We start from the raw sequence: 20091 nt of genomic DNA on the forward strand, positions 1-20091 counted from the left end.
ATAAGCCCAAGAGATTTTACACAAAACACACTACAGTGCCCATTCTGCTGGCTGGCAAAAGGCAACAAATGCCCACCTCAGTATGACCCCAAAGGAGGCAAAAGCAAAACCCCAATCAAATTACCTTTTTTTTTCCAAGAGTTAAAAAAAAAGATGAAGAATACACAAGCACCGAAATTAGAATGACTAGTTTATCTCCCCTCTAGGAAAGCCGCACACACAATTTTAAATTTCAAAAGACCACACAGCTAATGTTTTTCCAGTTTAGTGCCCAAAAGAAAAACAAACCCTCAGTTTGATGGAAAGAAACTGAAGTACTTTTTTGCTTTTCTTGTTGAGAGTGCAAACCCAAAGAAGCTAAAACATAATTATGGTACCACCCTACTGTGGCTTCCATGGTAAGACAGCATACAGAAAAGCAGGCAATAAAACCATTCCAGCTGTCTGTTACAGACAGACAAGTAATCCAGTCAAAGGAGAAACTGATACTGAGCCCATTTCAGAAGACTCACTGTGCAGGAAGTGTGGATTTAAAGTTCAAACCAAGAGGAGGGAACTGAGTTTTATTTTTGAATCCCAAAAGGGTATTGAGTAAAATATAGATGCTTTATAACCAGTTTCTAAAAGCACTATCTTCAACAAAAAGTTTAATTTGTCCTGAAATTAAATTTTACAGGGTATCATTTTAAGAAGAAAAAGTGATTATTTTGGAAGGTTAATCTAAGAGATTCTTTTCCCTTCAATCCAAGCTTAAAATGAAAATTTAATTACAGTCATAAATACTCTTTAATATAAGTTTTGTTTAGCTATATTGCTGTATTTTTGAGCCATCAGTTGTAGGAATGGACTGACACAACCAGAATTGTGGAAGTGTTTTATCTGAAGGACCACTAACCAGTATAGACTTTAATATATTATGTCAGCATTTTATGTCTTCATAAGGAATGCTTATTATGTTTAAAAAGTTACAGGATAGGACTACTTCATTAAGTTCTTTTTTTTTTAAGAATTCATGTGCAGAATATCTGATTAACTGGGATGTACCTCATTCCTTTTTCCAGACACTTAACAAGGCATTCCACCACTTCAGGTTCACCACTTCCAGAATACATCAGTACATTAGGAAAACATAAACCTCTCCTTTCTGGTTCCCTCTGAAAAACCTCTAAAATATTTGCTCTCTTAAATTCTGTCCAGAGACACTCTCTCTGTACCCCAAGTGAAACTGATAAAACACACCTGCCAAAAGCAGCAATAAGAAACTATGAAGCTTGATATGTAAATCTTATGGCAATAAAAATATGAGTGGATAAATTTAAACATCACAATCTGAAGGTCAAGATGTTAAAAGCATCTGTGTTTTCTAAAGATGCTGGAATATATCAGTTAAAAATATTAAGTGCTTTAATGACGTCTTCAAAACTAGTTTCTCTGTCCCTTGTGAACTGTGAGGAGCAACAACTGTAGATAACACAATGACAGTAAAAATGAAAAAAACCTTAAAACTCTGGTGAGAGAACACCTGGGAAAATGTAGATGGTGCCAACCACCACTCATAAGTATTCGTAAGTAATAAACAAATAGAGGAAGCAATGCCAGACCCATTTATTTCAGCAGTGCAACTTTTGTTTTAAAGAACATTTCTATCACAAGAAAACAGGCAGTAAGTCACTAATACCTGATACACCTTCACGATATTGACAGTTCCCTCTCCATGCTGGCCTGGGGATCCTTGGCTTTGCAGCAGATTTCTCACTGTCTCCTCCATTCTAAAGAATGAAAATATTTATAAAAGTCAACTGTGTGGAAAAAAAAATTAAGAGTTGTATTCAGTGTTTTTGTTCTTTACAAGAGCCTAATGCATCCATGGCTACCACGAAATTAATATTTAAAGACAATCCTGGCTTTATAATTTTCTCATACTCCATGTTATGAATAACACATTAAGGGCACTCTTTCATCTTTTGAATATGCACGGCAATTAGTTGCATTGTTAAAATCCTACTGGAGCTCAGTAACAAAAATTAAAAACAAATGTGTGCAAAAGACATCACCTTGTCAACAGTGTATCCAAACACCATGATAAAATTACTGTCAGTTAGGAACAGAATCAGTCACATTAAAAAAAACCCAACCTGCTGTATTTCTAGCCAGTTGTCTGGTTTGTGCAATTTAGACACTGTCAAATACATTACCAGTATTTACTTTCTGTGTTATATAGGTACAGCAGTGTGTACCAGTACATTTGTTTATAGAGGCACAGCTGCTGAACATTCACCCTTCTCTGCCCTTTCAAAGGGATGTAAAAAGCAAGTGTAGGCTCCAATCTGGTACTATCGTCTCATGAAAACATAATCAACTTCTGTTCCATCAGTGAAAGAAGGAAGGTTTGCATACCATTTTACAAGGTGTTAATAGACACCATCAAAAGTTGTCTTTGATCTACATGCATTCATCAAGCATGTTAAAACTGATAATAACACCAACCCTCCTGAATGGAGGCTGGAGAGAATAGGGTTTTGGTCCTTCACCCAGTAAGACTGCTGAGAATAACAGAAGCCAGCTACAAAACACTGGTCCCATTTAAGATGGATCAGAAATTAAATCCCAAGGTTTTAGGAGATGTAACTGAGGCTGACCACAGATAAAGGTTCTGGTTTCAGCTGGGAAGGGGAAGAAATGGATCAAAAACTGGAGAAGCAGTGATGAAAACAGCAACAAAGATGCTGCGTTTCGTAACAAAAAGTGCTATGTGCCAGTTCCAGGCAAAAGTCCCCAATGTTTTGCCCCACTCCCAATCTCCTCATCCGAAATCTGACCCCTGTACAGCTTCTTCTATGGACACAGTAATTATCCTCACTGCCCCTTTCATGTTTTCTGTTCTTTTCCTTTTAAGCTACCTCAGTCCCTTGACTTAGTTGGAAAAACAGCCCAGCTGGAACAGGGGCTTGAAGAAGGGAAAACTTCTGTGGCACAGGTGTGTGGGTGACATGAAGGCAGGGGAGAGAGAGAGGGATACCTTAAGCCACATTGACAGATACACTGTGTATTAAAACTGACCCTAAAGAAAGAGCCAGTATTCCTAGGCATATCAGGCCAGAAACTGCCTGCTGTTGTTTATTTCTCCTGTGTTTAGGGAAATATGACTTCTGTGTACCATTCACAGCAAATACAATTGAGCAGAAGAATTATTCACAGTATCTTTTTTGTTTGTTTTATTTCTAAGGTAACAATCCAGAAAGACAGCAAATATTAGCTAACTCCTCTGACCAGAGGCAAATAACTATTTTTTTACACAAGCCTCATAGTCTTTCTGTTCTTTCAGTCTTATCAGAATTAATGGTATGGGCTAATTTAGCAATGATATGATGTTTTGCTAGCTTTTGTCCTTTCAAGTCAGCCAGCTACACTACTTTTTCTGTAGATGCTGACACTGGGTATTCATTCTAATCAGATGAACACTGACATTTACTTATTCATATGATGGATTTTTGTCATTGATGTGCAGACTTCTACATTGCCAGAATGCCCACAGAATACTTGGACCATCTGTTGACCAAATGTGCATGAAAACAAGCCAGCTCTAATCTCTAGCGCAGACAGGGGTGCAGTTTTTCAGTTGCAGATTGGAACCATTTATGCTCATAGGCTGACCTTAATCACATGCATTTTACACAGAAGACCAAATCCTTTTGGTTCATATCATAAATTCCTGTGTACTCCTCACTGAAAGATTTCATTTCTTAACATGGTCATCATTTCCCTTTTAAATAACGATGTAATAGGATTCTTCATTGCTGTGTTTATATATGCATACACAGCTCCAGCTCTAGTCCTCCATAATGTTCTTACAAATTAACAAATAAGGAAAAATGGGAGAAGGAATAGATCCAACTATCACTAAAAGCAAGAGTTTTTCAATTTAGGCCTAATAGTATTAGGAGAAAATATAGTCTAGTTGCATACTAGTATCATCAGTTAAATCAGCTCAAAAAAATTATGAAGAATTCTTAAATGCAATAGGTCATTTCATCTTCAGTCAAATTTAGATGGTCTCTTTTGGACAAAAGGCCCAGCCAAAGAGTCAAACAGTCTGTCAAACAGGGACTGGCAAGCGCAGTGTCATGTGGCAACTAGATATGCCTCCAATCAGCACTCCATTTCTATGCAACAGAATAATCTTCACAACATGACAAAGAGCTCAGTTAAACACAGTTGAGACTCGTTTTCTTGCTTGCACCTATTACAAAAATGTTTGTAAGAGTTGACAGCCATAAATCTGAACCGCAGGCATAGAGACACTGTGTGGTCATGTCACTATGAAACAGCACTGAGAGGATCTTACAAGCCTTAGTTACCCATCAAATATCTGAAAGAGGAAAGAAAAAACTATTTTCTGTCACAGAAGGAGGTGAAATATGTTTAAAGTCAAATTTACTGTAAAGCTCTGATGGCCCCTGCCCTTGCAGTTTATAAACTGCTTTGCACTAGCACCCCAGTTGTCCATTTGCAGGAAGAACTGCTTAAACAAACACGGTGCAGGATAATAATCAAGGCTTGTTTCTTATGAATTAAAACTTCTGAAGCATGAATTAACGGCACCTTAATTGAAAAGTGATTGTTATATTATGATCTATAATACTCTCCACAGTGACAGTACATGCCAGAAGGATTTAGTATAAACGCTTTTAAAGAATGCAAGAATAGTTGAGCCTCTATAAATTTAACTTGAAATCCCATGTTCTGCTCCCCAGACAAGGCTTCCAAAGGACGTGTATATTTTGGAAGTGAACCAGAAACATTAGGAGCTTTATGAAAGGCTATTTCTGCACACTGACTTTTTTTTTTTTTCCCCTTCTGGTAACCATGAAAGGTTATCTTCTCTGGGTCATTATTCTAACATACTAGATGGACCCACCCCAACGAAAGCACTTGCTGATTACAGCTAGAATAGCTGTTCTCCACACGTGCATTCTGCCTGCTTGATGGACTATGCTAAAAAAACTGTTTGGCCAAAGATTCTGTGTATCTTATGTAACTACCAAGCTGTTAACAAGCTGCGGAAATGATCTCCAAAGCTCACCATTCCTGAGTCTACACTCTTCAATCACTATTTATGAACATTTATTTTCCCCTTTCATTAGTGTTCTATTTACTATGTCTGAAGCTTCTCACTTAGTACCACTTTTTTTATGTTACATCTATTATTTGAATCGAAAATGAAATTTTTCTTAAAACTGAAGTGTTCCTTTCAATTTTTTTTTCTTTTAAAAAAGGGATTTTTTTTTTTTTTTTAGGGAAAAATAAATGAAACCCATGTTTGATAGAAACTCCTGAAGTTTCTTGGCAAAACATCAGTTTAGAGTAGGGAAACAGTCCTCTGGCAGTCCTAACCAAAGGATAAATTTCTTGAGGCATAAACCAGAAGTGAGGCACTCTAAAACCAGATTCTGTTCATAGAATATAAAGGTTTAAGGAATATAAAATATTAATGCTACTGTGGAAAGCACTGACAAGATTTCATCTGGAATACTACTATCTGGAATTAGAATTACCAGTGTTCAGGAGTGACTCATTCAGAGAAGATTCAGTTGAAGAGACAGCTCTGAGGTTATTTAGAGAAATTGAGAGTCTGTTTCATTGTCCTGGGTTCAGCTGTAACAGTCATTTTTCTCCTTCTTAGTATCTGGTGCAATTCTGTGCTTTCAACTTCAGACTGAGAACAGTGCTGATAACACACCAGCATTTTTAGCCAGCTCAAATACGAAATCCTAGTTGTCCAGGAATTTTAGAAGTCATCATGGACTGGCCAGAGGACGACGATTTTGGAATGTCTCCAGAGGAGGAGGTGATGCGTGCTGAAGAGGCCCCACCGTTTAAAAACTGTCAGAAAGTGAAAAGCAGTATGCCTTGTTTACTGATGGGTCCTTCCGTATTGTGGGAAAGCATAGGAGATGGAAGGCAGCTGTATGGAGTCCTGGATGACAAGCTGCAGAAACTGCTGAAGGAGAGGGTGAATCGAGTCAGTTTGCTGAGGTGAAAGCCATCCAGCTGGCCCTGGACACTGCTGAATGAGGAAAGTGGCCAGTACTTTACCTCTATACTGACTCATGGATGGTAGCAAATGCCCCGTGGGGATGGTTGCAGCAATGGAAGCAGAGCAACTGGCAACGCAGAGGTAAACCCATCTGGGCTGCTGCACTGTGGCAAGATATTGCTGCCAGGGTGCAGAACCTGGTGGTGAAGGTACGTCATGTAGATGCCCATGTACCCAAGAGTCGGGCCACTGAGGAACACCAGAACAACCAACAAGTGGATAAAAAGGGCTAAGATTGAAGCGTCTCAGATGGATTTAGATTGGCAACATAAGGGCGAATTAGTTTTAGCCTGGTGGGCTCATGACACCTCAGGCCATCAACGCAAAGATGCAACATACAGATGGGCTCGTGATCGAGGGGTGGGCTTAACAATGGACACTATTGCCCAGGTTATTCACGCCTCTTTGGTTGAAGCACAAATATGGGGAGCCTTGGCAGATTGGCCATATGACACTTCCACCAACCCGCCAAGGCAAGCGCCATGTGCTTACCATGGTGGAAGCAACCACCGGGTGGCTGGAAACATACGCTGTGCCCCACGCCACTGCCCGGAACACCATCCTGGGCCTTGAGAAACAGATTTTGTGGTGACACGGCACCCCAGAGAGAATTGAGTCAGACAATGGGACTCATTTCCGGAATAACCTTATAGATATTTGGGCCAAAGAGCATGGCATTGAGTTGGGTATATCACATCCCCTACCATGCAGCAGCCTCTGGGAAAATCAAACGGTACAATGGGGTGTTAAAAACTACACTGAAAGCAATGGGTGGTGGGACTTTCAAACACTGGGATACACATTTACCAAAAGCCACCTGGTTGGTCAACACCAGGAGATCTGCCAACAGGGCTGGCCCAGCCCAGTCAGAACTTTTACATACTGTAGAGGGGGACAAAGTTCCTGTGGTGCATGTAAAGAATTTGCTGGGGAAGACAGTCTGGGTTATTCCTGCTTCGGGTAATGAAGCCCTTTTGCTCAGGGACCCGGATATACTTGGTGGGTAATGCTGGAGGATGGGGAAGTCCAATGTGGGCCTTCAGGGGATTTAAGTTTGGGGGAAAACAGCCAAAGAACTCAATTATATGCTGTTGCCTACTATATAACACATCAGCTAGATGCCCATCTCCACCACTCTGGGCTTTGAAAAGAAGATCTGTGCCGTCATGATCATCAGCTGAGAATAAAGTCTTGGGAAAAGCCAACAGCAGCAGAACTGTCCTCAGGTCACCGTCACCTGACCCTGACCTCCCTCCGGCCATCATCCCAACAAAGAATGACAAAACCAGATGAGCTCAGCAGTGACCAGATGAGTTCCGCGGTGTCATCAGCAGGCAACAGTCCAACACTGCACAGTCTCTCCTGCTCTGCAAGACTGTTACAAGCAGTGGAGCCTGACATCATGGACTGAATGAATTCAGCAACTTTAGAGGGATCAGTCCATGGACTAAGGAATGATATCTTTCTCTTTTTGTGTGGGTGTGGGTGTATATATATATGTGTGTGTACATATATATGAGAGACAAAAAGCAATGGTACATTTTAAAATATGGGATCTGAGCATGACGTGAATGGTATGGAATAAGGGGTGGATACCGTCCTGGGTTCAGCAGTAGCAGTCATTTTTCTCCTTAGTAGCTGGTGCAGTGCTGTATTTTTGACTTTCAGCCTGGGAACAGCACTGATAACACCGATGTTTTTAGTTGTTGCTAAGTAATGTTTACTCTGATCAAGGACTTTTCAGTCTCATGCTCTGCCAGTGAGGAGGGGAAGCCAGGAGGAAGCAGAGACAGGACACCTGACCCAAACTAGCCACAGAGGTATTCCATACCACAGCACATCATGCCCACTATATAAACTGGGGGCAGCTACCCGGAAGGGCTAGATCCCTGCTCAGGTCGGGCTGGGATCAGTCGGTGGGTGGTAAGCGGTTGTATTCTCTTCCCTTGTTGTTTTCCTTATTATAATTACTGGTGGCAGCAGTAGTAGTTTTGTGTTATACCTTAGTTACTGGACTGTTCTTATCTCAACCCGTGGGAGTTACAGTCTTTCAATTCTCCTCCCCATCCCTCCAGGAGCAGAGGAGGGAAGAAGAGGGGGAGTGAGCAAGTGGCTGCATGGTTCTGAGTTACCAGCTGGGCTTAAACTATGACAGTCATGAGAAGAGACTAAACAACTTATCTTGCTAAACTTAACACACCAAGGACTTACACAGCTATGACTTCCCCAATAGAACCAGTGAGAGAAATTAAAATGGGAAAGAAAACTACACTAATCCAAGGCAAATGACTGACAAAACAAGATGGGAATACAGTGGTTACAAGCATGTTTAGGCTGGAATTAGGATGTTTTTAATCACTGAAAAAGTGAGACTCTGAACCAGCCTGCCAAGTAGAGAACAGGATGAGAAACTTAAACCGTTTTAAACCAGAGTTGAACAGTTTATGAAATTAATTACATATCAGGATCAAGAGCTGAGGACTTGAATTTATGATCCACGGGTCCTTGATGCTATTCCTCCTGAAACAAAATCACTAATTTCTACATAAAAAAAATTTAGTTTGTCCTGTGCTGTTGAGAGAATACCAGGAAACAAATCCAACTGCAACATACAGTTATTTACGTTGGCTTTGTTTCTGCATGCTTTTCTGGGCAACGGGGGCAGAGGAATCTCTGGAAAGGAGGAAAGAGTGTTCCCTGCCCAGGGAGCAGAACATCAAGCATAAACGCTCAGGCATCCAAGATGGCAGAAGAAAGCTTCCTCTGTGTTTTTGGTGCAACTCAAATCTTGCCTGGAAGCCAAGACCTGCCTGCAAGGACCCACTGAGCTGCTGGAGACTTGCTGTTAAAGCTTCTTGATGTTACATTTCTGACATCTCTGCTGCCTCCATCTCCTGCCTGGCCTCACTGCTGCAACTCAGGGTGTGCACCAGAGAAGTTTCAACCTGACCAGGCGAGACAGACTCTGCTGGGGTTAATGCTTGACTGCTGGGCAGTTACGTTCCTGACTTTCAATTTTCTCAGCGCCATCACCTTCCTAAATAGGCACATTCTCTGTGCAGTCCCCCAGCAATGCTGGGAAATGATCTGGAAACCTGCCTGCTTTGTGCCTCTCCTGGCTCTGTCATTTCAAGTGGACCAAAGACATACTCTATTATGTTGGGGTCCCGCCCCCAAGCACAGATTTTAAGACCATACAGGAATTATCTTCCCTCAAATACACTAACTCAGGGAGGCACGGGAGTTCTTTCAGCCACCTAACTCTGCAGAACCTTCATATAATTCTCACTTCCCAAAAAGGCATTTCAGGCGCCTCTCACCTAGGTTTATTGATTCCCTTCCTTGAGAGGGGTGTCTCTCACAGTTTGCCACAGCAATTTCACATGTGAAGAGGATTTTCTCTGACCAACCTCTCTGCTGTGCAGGACATGCCTTTATGCCCTGTCTCATTGCAGAGGAAACCCATTCTCTTCTTCAGTTTTTTCTAGCATACCCCTTAGAAGGGTTTGATCTCCCCAGACGTAAAATCTTTCCTTGATAGAGCAAGTTTTCCTTGAAAAAAAATCCTTCCCATATACCCTGATCTTTGATTCCCCTTCTAGCACAGGGAATAAATTCTATAGCCCATGCTCTGCTCAGCCACATCCCACACAGCCCTTTTACAATTCTCCCTCCAAGGGACAGGTAGCATATAGCCGTTCCAGCTCCAGAAGGTGGATGACAGATTCAACCCCTTCTCCCTTGACCTATTTCCTTCAAGATTTCCACAGGTTGGCAGCTACCTTTTGCTAGATGCTATCACCTTCCCTTTTCATCACCTTCAAGCTGAGGTGACAGCATTCGGTTGTTATTTCAAATGCTTGTCACAGGAATTCCTTCAACTTGTTACTGACTCAGAGTCAGTCACAGAGAGGTGTCCAAAGCTTTCTATAGTATATTTCTTCTGCAGCAGGTGATGTTTGTATTTCAGCTTTTTCCTTCTCTTCACACCAGGCAGCAGGTGCAGGACTCTTTTCAAAGTCTTAGAGAAAAGTATTAGTAACAGATCTTTCTCCATCTTTAGCTTAACTTACTTCAGTGTTACTAGACTTCTTAGGTGGGTATTTTCTTTCAGCTTCTATCTGTCATACAGTGAAGCTTCCTGCCTCTCTCCTGGGCAGTGTGGCTTAAGTCTCTTGACTTACATTTTTACTCACAGCCTCCCTAGAGATGCGGCCTGGGTACCAGCTCCTTGAGCTGTCTGACCCCTCCCTACCACCTGATCACAGATGAAGGACCAGGGCCCCATGTGGTATCTCAGGTCCTTCAGCTCTTGGTTCACCTGTGAACTAGCTGATATTTTCACCAACTGGACTTCAGTTATGTCTCTGGGGACTGCAATCTGGCTTTGGTGGCAGACTTCAATGCCTCTGCCAATGCTTCCATCAGTCTCTCAAACCCACAATCCAATCAACTAAAAACTCTGACTCAGCTCCCAGAGATTAGTTTGCTTACTCATACTTAGTTCTGAATTTGAGATTTGGGGTTACCTGTATCCGACTTCTCTCAGCGCACCATTCAAAGCTATGTAATGGACCGAGTTAGACTTTCTCCTTACAGTGGTTCCAAAAACTACGAAAAGGCTTCAAAGTAAACAAACACACACAACTCTCCCTCCCAAACAGATAAAAAAATCCGTATTTTAGATCAAGCATCAGATTTTTTTAAACAGGGAAAATATCAAAGTGGCTTTACAAGACAAAACAGAATCAAAAATCTCAAATCAAACAGCAGTTCCTGTTCACTGCATCCTTGCAGGAGTCTTTCCTTCTACCTCATTTTAGTTAAGTTAGTGGCTCTCTGAACCACAGACTCTACTTACCCTGTCTGGCCCCAAGGACTTCCATTAGCTCTAGACATGGTTGCCTGCTCTCCTCAACTCTCCCCCTGATCTGCAGGCTCATCTCCAGACTGTGCAGTGACCTCCAGTCACAGACACAGCCTCGACATATGCTGCTCTCCACCACGAGCCATGGTGATCCCCAGGACAAAGTGGTCCCTCCTTCCCAGGGCTGTTTTCAGGGCACCTACTGCAGAGACCCTGCAGCACACTGTTGGGCCATAGCCTCAGGTGAGTAGGTAGCCAGGAGACAGACACAAGCTTCTCCAAAGAATTTAGATATTAAAAATGGATTAAACAAAATGCAAATAAAGAAGTGAAAACAGGTATGTGATAAACTTAAAAGAGAACTGACAGATGAGAAATGCTGGGGCTTTAAACCCCAAGGGGTTTCCTCTGCGTTTTCAGTTCTGATTAGGAGATGACATTGGCATATGCCTTACAGCAGTGTGCTTGGTAAACCCTACAGAAGGCACAGTATCCACCCTTAATATTTCAGTTGAAAAATAAAAGTAATAATATCCTTTATAACAGCAACAGAAAGACATATATATAATGTATAATTTATGTTTATTCTTTCTGTTCATCAGTACAGGTGATTATCAATGCATAAATGCCAAGGCAAATTCTCCTGCTGCAGCACCATCATGACCCTTTCCCCGATACAGGCTCTAAGCAGCAAGTTCAAGCCTGTAGCATTTGCTAGCAGCAAATCCAAACTGCCCAAGCCATGCTCCTTTCACATACTCATGCTAAACACTCCTTATAAAAACATACTCAAAGCATATTCAAACTGCTACCCAAAGGGCAAGTTATCGAAGGAAGACTAGCACATAAAAGAAAGTGTCTTGTGCATGATAAGGGCAAATACCACAAGGCCATGCTGGAATGAAACAGCTCTCAAACTCTATTGACATGACTGGAGAAGGATCCTTCTTTTGAGCACCTAATCAGGTGCTCTGACCGCTAGACCATACCATCACTTGAAAATTACACAGAATTTAAAGACTGAGGACAACCTTTACTTAGTTGAACCACTCACCATTGAACCCACTGGAAATTTTCAATTAAAATAATGTGAATATGTGCCTTGAGCCTCAGATAAATAGGGTAGGATTTTGAGAGACCTCAGCACTGGCATATCACTCTTCCCACACAAGTCTGAATTCTGTTATCATGCAATGGCAGACCTGACATTTTTCTGAAACTGCTCTAACTACCATCTGAGCCAGGGAAAGTTGGAAATGTTTCCATTGTCTCTTTCAGCTATACAGATTTCACTCATCAAACTTATACGTACAGCAAAAAGTTTCTGAACAGCTATAGAAACCAGTGGTAATGTTTATTTCTGTGCTGACAGATAGACAGACAAATGCCATATGGACTGTATAGGTGGCTTCCATCACCAGCCTTGTATATAATTTTGTAAGTTATAGGCATGGAGGATTAAACAAAAAACACTCCAAGACTAAGCCTTACAGAAAAGCTTCTCACAGGCAACTGAACGGATTCATCAAGCGGAAGGACTGTCCCTCCTGCAATTCCCCAGTAACATATTTGGGACCTTAGGAGAGGAGATATTTTCATTAACTATAAGTGGATAGATCCAGACATGTACAGAAAGCTAATTCTCATGTCAGCTTAAACATACGCTTGTAAATTCAAACTCTGTTCATGCTGGGGGCACTAGAAATAGTCACAATATTTCAGCACCAGAAAAATCACGGACAACTATAAAATCAGAATGCAAATATTTCCTATTTCAAATAATGTGGTTTTTGTTTTTTTTTACTTTTTTCTTGTTTCCTACATATATAAAAGAAATATTTGCAAATATATATAAAAATGGACAAATATATCTGCCAGCTCCTACAAATACTTAATTCTACATATAAGCACACTGATACAGACAAGCCACTATTGCTTTAAGCTACTTATGAGAATGTAAAGTGACTCAAAACTAAAAAGCTCTTATTCGATCCTGAGTCCCAGCTCCAAGGTGGTACCAAGACCACCCTGACATAGCTGCATACATTTCTATGTGTTCCCAAGAACAGCAAAGACGCTATGTGGAGGGAGGCAGCTTTTGTGGGGTTGAAGTAGGTACAAGAGAAATGCAAGATGAAAATGAAGTCTGTCAACAATGAGCATTTGCAGAACCCTCCACAATGCAAACAAGCTTTTCTTACACATTTTCACACTACACAGCCCACCATGAAGCTTTCAGGCTCAGACTGCGAAGTGCTGTGGTAGACAGTCACCTGTGCTGTCAAGAGTACTGACAGCAGCTGGAAGAAAGCTGAAAAGAGGACGGACTTTCTTTTCTCCTTTTTCTCCTGTTTTAAACCTTTCTGATTCCTCAGTCACACGCATAACACTTAAAACATAATTCTTCTGATTAAGTGGCTAATGAGCATGTGTATTATTGCTGTACAGGACAAGATATGATTATTTTGATTCAGTCTACTGAGTAATCATACTGTTAAAATTAAAAAAGTTTCATTATACTGAACGCCATTCAACATGCCCTGACATTTTCAGAAGCAAAGACTGAAGTTTATTAAATCCTTGCATTTTTTTCCCCTTAAAATGTTATTTGTGAATTTAATGCTTTTAAAAACCTAACTCTTGATAGTGCTAATAGGACTCTAAATAAACATTCAAGAAACCACTCCTGGTTTCATTCAATAACCTAAATCTCACATCAAAAATCAAATTCACAAGCCAGCACCATCCCTTACCTGACACTATAAAGCCCACTGTAAAGGCCTGAAGGCAAAACTCCTGCAAACCTTAACTACACGGGATTCAAGTATGACAGGAAAGTTTCCCACTTTGAACTTAGATTCCTCCCTCCCCTCCCCCTCTTCCCCTTCCCACCACCCCCACCACCCCACCAAAACGGGTCACCTCAGATATTCACAAATACAGAGAACAGCAAGAAGCAACAGAACACTAAGAAACAATGAGTCTGGTTCCCAACCATGAGATTCACTTTAAGAAGGAAAAAGAAAAGGGAACAAGGAAAAAGAAAAAGAAAATGAAAAGGAAATGCAAATGGAAAAGGAAATGTGAATGGAAAAGGAAAAGGAAATAGAAGAGGAAAAGGAAAAGGAAATAGAAGAGGAAAAGGAAAAAGGAAAAGGAAAAGGAATAAGGCAGGGACACTTTCATGACTCTATGTTAAGCATCGTAAAGCATTCCCCAGTTCTTTTCAAACACATTACTCTATCACAGCCATTATCTATTGTATAAAGTAACAGCAGGAAAGAACCACACCAGAATACACACATTTAACATGCCAAACTTGTCACTACTGAAGTCCATCTCTTTAAATTGCATTATCCTGCAGACTAACTGAATAAAAGCAAGGGAATATTGCTGTATGTAGGATTTGTACTGAAAACTGGCTCTTTGCTACATTATATGTGCTTCCACTACTGCCTGCTCCCATTTTCCCCTAGCTGAAGTAATGCAGAATGTTGCCCTTTTATCAGATGCAGCACCTGAAATCTCACCTCACAGGTTCAGAAGGTAAGTTGTGTGATGCCAGAAATATGGTGAGAAGAGGAAAGGACATTTTGGAGGGATGGTCAGCTATCAACATGGAGAATAATGGAAAATAAAAGGAACAGAGGGAAGAGTAAAGGGATCTGGAAAGGCATACCCCATTATTTTGGCCTCCAAGTTACAGAAACTGGACAAACTAAGAGTTGGGTGAGGGGAAGATAGAAGGAAATATTTACACAAAAGGGAAATAGAGGAAAAAGTAATTTGAGAAAGGAGAGAATGGAGAAGAAGAGAACAGCACAAGAAACAAAGATCAGAAATAAAGATAACAGTAACATAGATATAAAAGAACTCTGAGAACAACAAAAGAAAAGACATGAACTAAGATTTAAGAAAACAAACAAACAAAAAAGTGGAACAGCAATAAAAAAGATAAAAGCAAAGAGAAGTGAAGTGAAAGGACATCAAGACATCTCTAAGGTGGAACTGTTAATTATTTGCAATGTATCGGCATTCCTTTTGCAGAAACAGAAGAGCTGTTATCCAGGACTTCCAGCAGAAGATCATTTAAGCAGGGTTTCAAGAAGGGTATTTAGTCTAACAACAGCCCTAAATGGAGAATCATCACTCCCTCCTCCCTGTTCAAGCACTCATTCTTTAATCATCTATCTTCAGCACAGCACGGGATACATTTTCAAACCACTCTGCAGGATTTTAGCCACGCGGCTCCCATTGTGTTTAATGGGAATCCTGTGGACAGAGCTCTGTATGCGGCTTTCAAAATGTACTCCAAAAACTCTAAATAATGCACTAGTTGAACATTACCCTGTTTACTTCTTATAGGACATGACTAAAATGAAACAAAGGCTAGGTAATTTATAAAAGTACTACTTATTGGGAAGCTCATCAGTGGTTCCTATGGGGATAATTTTTCATCCGCAAAAATATTTAAGATGACTATCTAGGACGTTTTTTCTCATAATATCTAAACCAGAGAACAAAATCATCTCAAACCACATTTACTTCAGAAAGGAAGATCCAGCAGTTAACATGTCAGCCTAAGATCCAAGAAACTACTCTTCAACACTTCACATTGTCAGAGGGTACTTTTGTGCCTTTGTTTCAGATTTTCCTCTGAAAATTGACGTAACAGTTTCTGTTTCATAACAGCTTTATGATGATAATAAATACCAGTGAAGCACTAATCAAAGATTCAGCAGATACAGAAAAAATGCTCCAATATGAACTCCCTCTCACCCTTCAATACGAAAGCTGTTTCCTTGATGAGGCCTAAGGTAACATGAAAGGGAAATGCAAATCCTTGCCACCCATGCTTGACAGAAGAGCTTAGTTTCTGTGCTCTCACTTTTTAGAAGCAGGATTCATAATAAATCCATGGAGATGCAATTTTAATCAGTTTTCATGCACCTAAACAGTGGATTATATTCCATCATCCTTTAGACTATGAACCAAATAGGCTTGGCTACACGAAAAGTTTCAGGCGACAGATTCTCAACCTTTTCAACGTGGGCAACGCAGAGCAGTATTACTGCAGAGAACGGAAGGCTGGTACATTCATTAGGTGAAACTTTAGCCAAACAACAGCAAACATAACATACAGAGTCTAGTTTCAGAAATGAACATTAGATGTAATATGAGTAACACCAGTTTATTTTAAACTGTTACTTTATCCATGAAGATACTTTGTACTACCATGAAAGAGGAAGACTGCCTTAGGAATACATACATTCATGTTAAGATACCTGAAAATTGGCCTTGGCAAATAAAATTCTTCAGTTGTGAAGCAGTAAAGTACTTTTTGTTGGACTTACGGAACAGACAGTGGACATAAAGGTCTACTATGAAAACCTCGGTAAATACCTGTAACATGACAAGTTCAGCATTTTGCAAGATTCTGAATTTATGTCAGTGGAATGCAGAAGAATTAGACTCCAGAAACTACTCTTTCTAACAGGTTCTAACTGTACCCACATGAATCACTGCAAAATGGAGTAACTTTGGGCACAAGTCATTCCACTGAATTTAACAATTCATTTCATACAATCAGGGCCTTTGTGACTTAAGTGAACAGGCAGCATGTATTTTAGCTAATCTGGTGGAAACAAAGCCTCACAAGCTTGCCTTACTAAGAAATAATTTAGTAGTTCTCCTGAGGGACTTCTTTTCCCTCTAAGCAAGAATCAACACAAAGAAAAAGATCCTTTTGAATCCTTAATTAAATATTATAAGAAGTTGAAAGAAAACAATCATTATCTTATAATACACCATTACAATGCAGGAGACTGATTTCTGAAAAACCAATTTAGATATCCATGTTCAGGAGGGGAAAAGGGCAGTAACAACAAAAAGAACAACTGGAATGATATATGAAAGAGAGGCTGGGCTGGACATACTGGGAATGCAGGGTAAGTGCCGAACAGCAGCATCTCACAGAACCAAAGCTTTAAGAACTCCATTTGTTCTTTAGAAAGGAAGAACAGTTTATCTTTATCATGAGCAAAAATGCTACACATGACAGAGAATTCTATGAATGTGATAAGAACCCAAGTCAGGTCCTTTTATATCCACTGCTAGGTAGGTGGACTCTCAGACAGATAAACAAAGGAAATATAACCTGTGGTATAAGAGACATCTAAGACCCCTGCTTGCTTGGTTACAAAGTTAAGCTATGTCTTGTGACACAATTATAATAATTCACTCAGGTTTTAATGTGGTGTAGTTAGAAGGAAGAAAGACTGTGTTTATTACAGATGTGACCCGGAAAGCCCAAGTCAGCATCCTGCCCGCCTGCTGCCACAGACAAGCTGGGCAGAGGTCCACAGAATGCACTCAGGCTGTAAGAAACCAGCCAAACCTCCCACTATGGATCGGCAAGTACTTTGGAAAACACAGTTCTTGCCAGCCTAGTTAGCTTTAGTTAGATGATGAGCAATACGAGGCAGAAGGAAGAAGAAAGTAACTAGGAAAAGTCATACCCTGCTAAAAATTGCATCTGACCCAATACTGGCTTTGCATGCCCACCGGTGCAGCACTTATAGAGGAGATCTATCTGGTACTTATCTTCACAGCAAACACAATCCTACTTGATGCAAATGCAAACAATGTAATCTTGCAGAAAATGTGATACTGGCAGTGACTGTGAAATGAAACTGAATTATCTTAGATCATCCACATTCACTTTTTTTTTTAAAATAACTGCTACAATGGTAATTTGTAAATTATTCATATTTGCCTCCTTTATTAGTGTCTTCTAAAGAGCACTTTTATTTCTAGATTATTATAAAATAAAGATGCTGACAGTCTTTTTATGAGCACAATGCTAGCACAATATTTTTATACCTTTGTTAAACTCATTGCTAATGATTCATTTCAAAGTAATTTCAGATTACTGAAAGGAAGTATGATAGATTTCTTTAATCTTTATCATCTTAAACCCTCATTTGCTGTTCATGCCACTAAGCACATCACGTGCTTTTAAAAATCACTGGGCCTGCAAACAGCGTAAACAAACCTGCTAAAAAATAAATGTATTTTTTGGAAATGTAAAAATTATAAATCCAACAATATCTGCAATTGCTGAAGGAATATGGTAACTCATTTTACAGCAAAGGCCACATTCTTGTGTTAAGATGAGGCTTTTTTTTGTTTTGACATTTACACTACTGCATTGCCAAATAAAAATAGTCTAGTGGGAGGAAAAAGAGACAAATCTGTATCTGGTGGAGTGATCAATTCCAGCGTTTGACTCCTAACAGTATTTGCTGAAGATAAATATTTTAAAATTTGAGCAAATACATCTGGCTTTTATAGATTATATCCACACCTCTGAGCAAGCGGAAAGCTGCTGGATTTTGAACTCATTTGGGAGCAAATCATTCAATCTATCACTGATGAAAAATTACAGAGAGAAAAAAGCTATTGTTAACTTAAAATGTAAGCAATCATCCACTCATTTTATTATGATTATTTCTTATGTATCAGAGGTCACTATTTACATCTCACTCCTTTATGCAGACAAAATACGAAATCCATGGTTTAGCTTCATCTTTGCTCTGTAATCCCAGTATTTAAAGAGTAATGTAAAGGTGAATTACAAGGTAATTTTCTCTAAGCATTATTGTTTTTTGTGACCTTCCCTAGCACATGAACTGTACATGCAGAACTGAACAGAAACAAAAATAATAAACAAATAAGAGTTAATTGTTTGTACTGACTTAGTGCCATGACAGTATAACAAAAAAAAAAAAAAACAAAACAGGCTTCTTCTAAAGTTTGGAGAATTTTTTTTTTTTTTGCCAATTGTATTTGCAAGTAAGTGTGACAATCCTAATAAAGTCAGAAGCATGCATGATTGGCTATTTGCCATGTTGACTAAAATTTACCACAGTCAGAGCAAGCAGCCAGTCATTACACAGAGGGAGAAAAAGCTATGGATGGATACCAGCTGCACCAACAGATTTAACTGCTAGAATATCCACAGACCTGTTACATTTGTCATACTCAGCATTTAACACGTCTGCCTGCATATTACTCCTGAGAGTTTGTTTTCAGTTGAGAAAGCACTCAGATTCCATGAAGAACAACGATATAAAACCAGGACAGGTAGGTAATGGCAATGCAAGGCCACTCCCAGACAGGCAATTCTAGGCCTGTAAAGTTGCCTGTCTTTTTACACTAAGTCAGACAGCATCATTCCTTACACTATGCTACTCATGGTATCTAACTTAAATGTAAACTCAGAGCACTTAACACTTGTGCATATCTCTACACTGCTGCTAGATTACTGCAAACTACAGTCCAATGCACCAGCACTGGATGTGTAATGTCAGTGGTGTAATCACCTTCCCTCGGCACTCCCCAGCAATGCCAGATACAGTCACCACCAGTGAAGTGTGACTGGGCTTTACATGCTTTAGATACACCTGGTGCCATCCCTACAACACACAACTGGATTAAGACAGGAGTTGGCGTTGTGAGTTCAGGCTTCTTGGTGAACAGGGATTTTTCAAAGGCTGCACTATTTACAGCAGGTCAAAACCATAAGGCAGGCTTATGGATTACGGTCAGTGGAGAGTAAGTAAGCCCTGCTCTACCCAGCAAAGTGTGAAACAGCCTGTTTCAGAGCTTTAAAATAAAAAATTAAAACCTCTAGCTCGCTAGGATATAAGGTGATAGATGACCTACATGGCATCTGGTGGGAAAAAAAATATTTCAATTAATTTAAAATTTTACAGGATTACTACATACAAAAATGGGCAATCCAAAAGGCTTTTCTGATCAAAAAGCCAGAACCACAGCTTACACACCCCTCTCTGACAGGTACTTAAGGAAGAACAAGGAGAAATCCTGACTTGAAATTTGCTTTGATAGTAGCAGCCTGCTTGGATCGGATTTTTATATAAATTCTGGTACAATGCCAAGTACTTTCTTAATAGAAACAGACAGTTTAGAGAAGTGAGGCAAATTTACTTAGATTAATTACACACGATTTTTCAAAAACTTCAGAAGTGGAAGGAAAACTGAAACAGCTCACCTAACGTAAATCAGTGTGTGCAAACCTCTCTTCTAGTATTGCTGAAGAGAA

At 40.0% G+C, this 20091-nt stretch overlaps 1 protein-coding gene across 13 annotated transcripts in view; it reads right to left on the reverse strand.

Moving 5' to 3' along the window:
• NCKAP5 (NCK associated protein 5) overlaps positions 1-20091 on the reverse strand; it is a 507525-nt gene that overhangs the window by 159518 nt on the left and 327916 nt on the right. For 12 of the 13 annotated variants that reach the window (XM_061442407.1, XM_061442190.1, XM_061442334.1 and 9 more), the window contains one exon: positions 1679-1769. The exons of the other annotated variant lie outside the window; for it this stretch is intronic. In XM_061442407.1, coding sequence (XP_061298391.1) covers positions 1679-1769 — 91 coding nt within the window. The remainder of the gene's footprint in view (positions 1-1678; positions 1770-20091) is intronic. 13 annotated transcript variants of the gene reach the window in all.

The sequence above is a fragment of the Pezoporus flaviventris genome, unplaced genomic scaffold (assembly GCF_033815535.1).
Source record: "Pezoporus flaviventris isolate CSIRO_AGI_PZ_B2104156 unplaced genomic scaffold, CSIRO_AGI_Pfla_v1 ptg000001l, whole genome shotgun sequence".
In the NCBI taxonomy this organism is placed as follows: domain Eukaryota; kingdom Metazoa; phylum Chordata; class Aves; order Psittaciformes; family Psittacidae; genus Pezoporus; species Pezoporus flaviventris.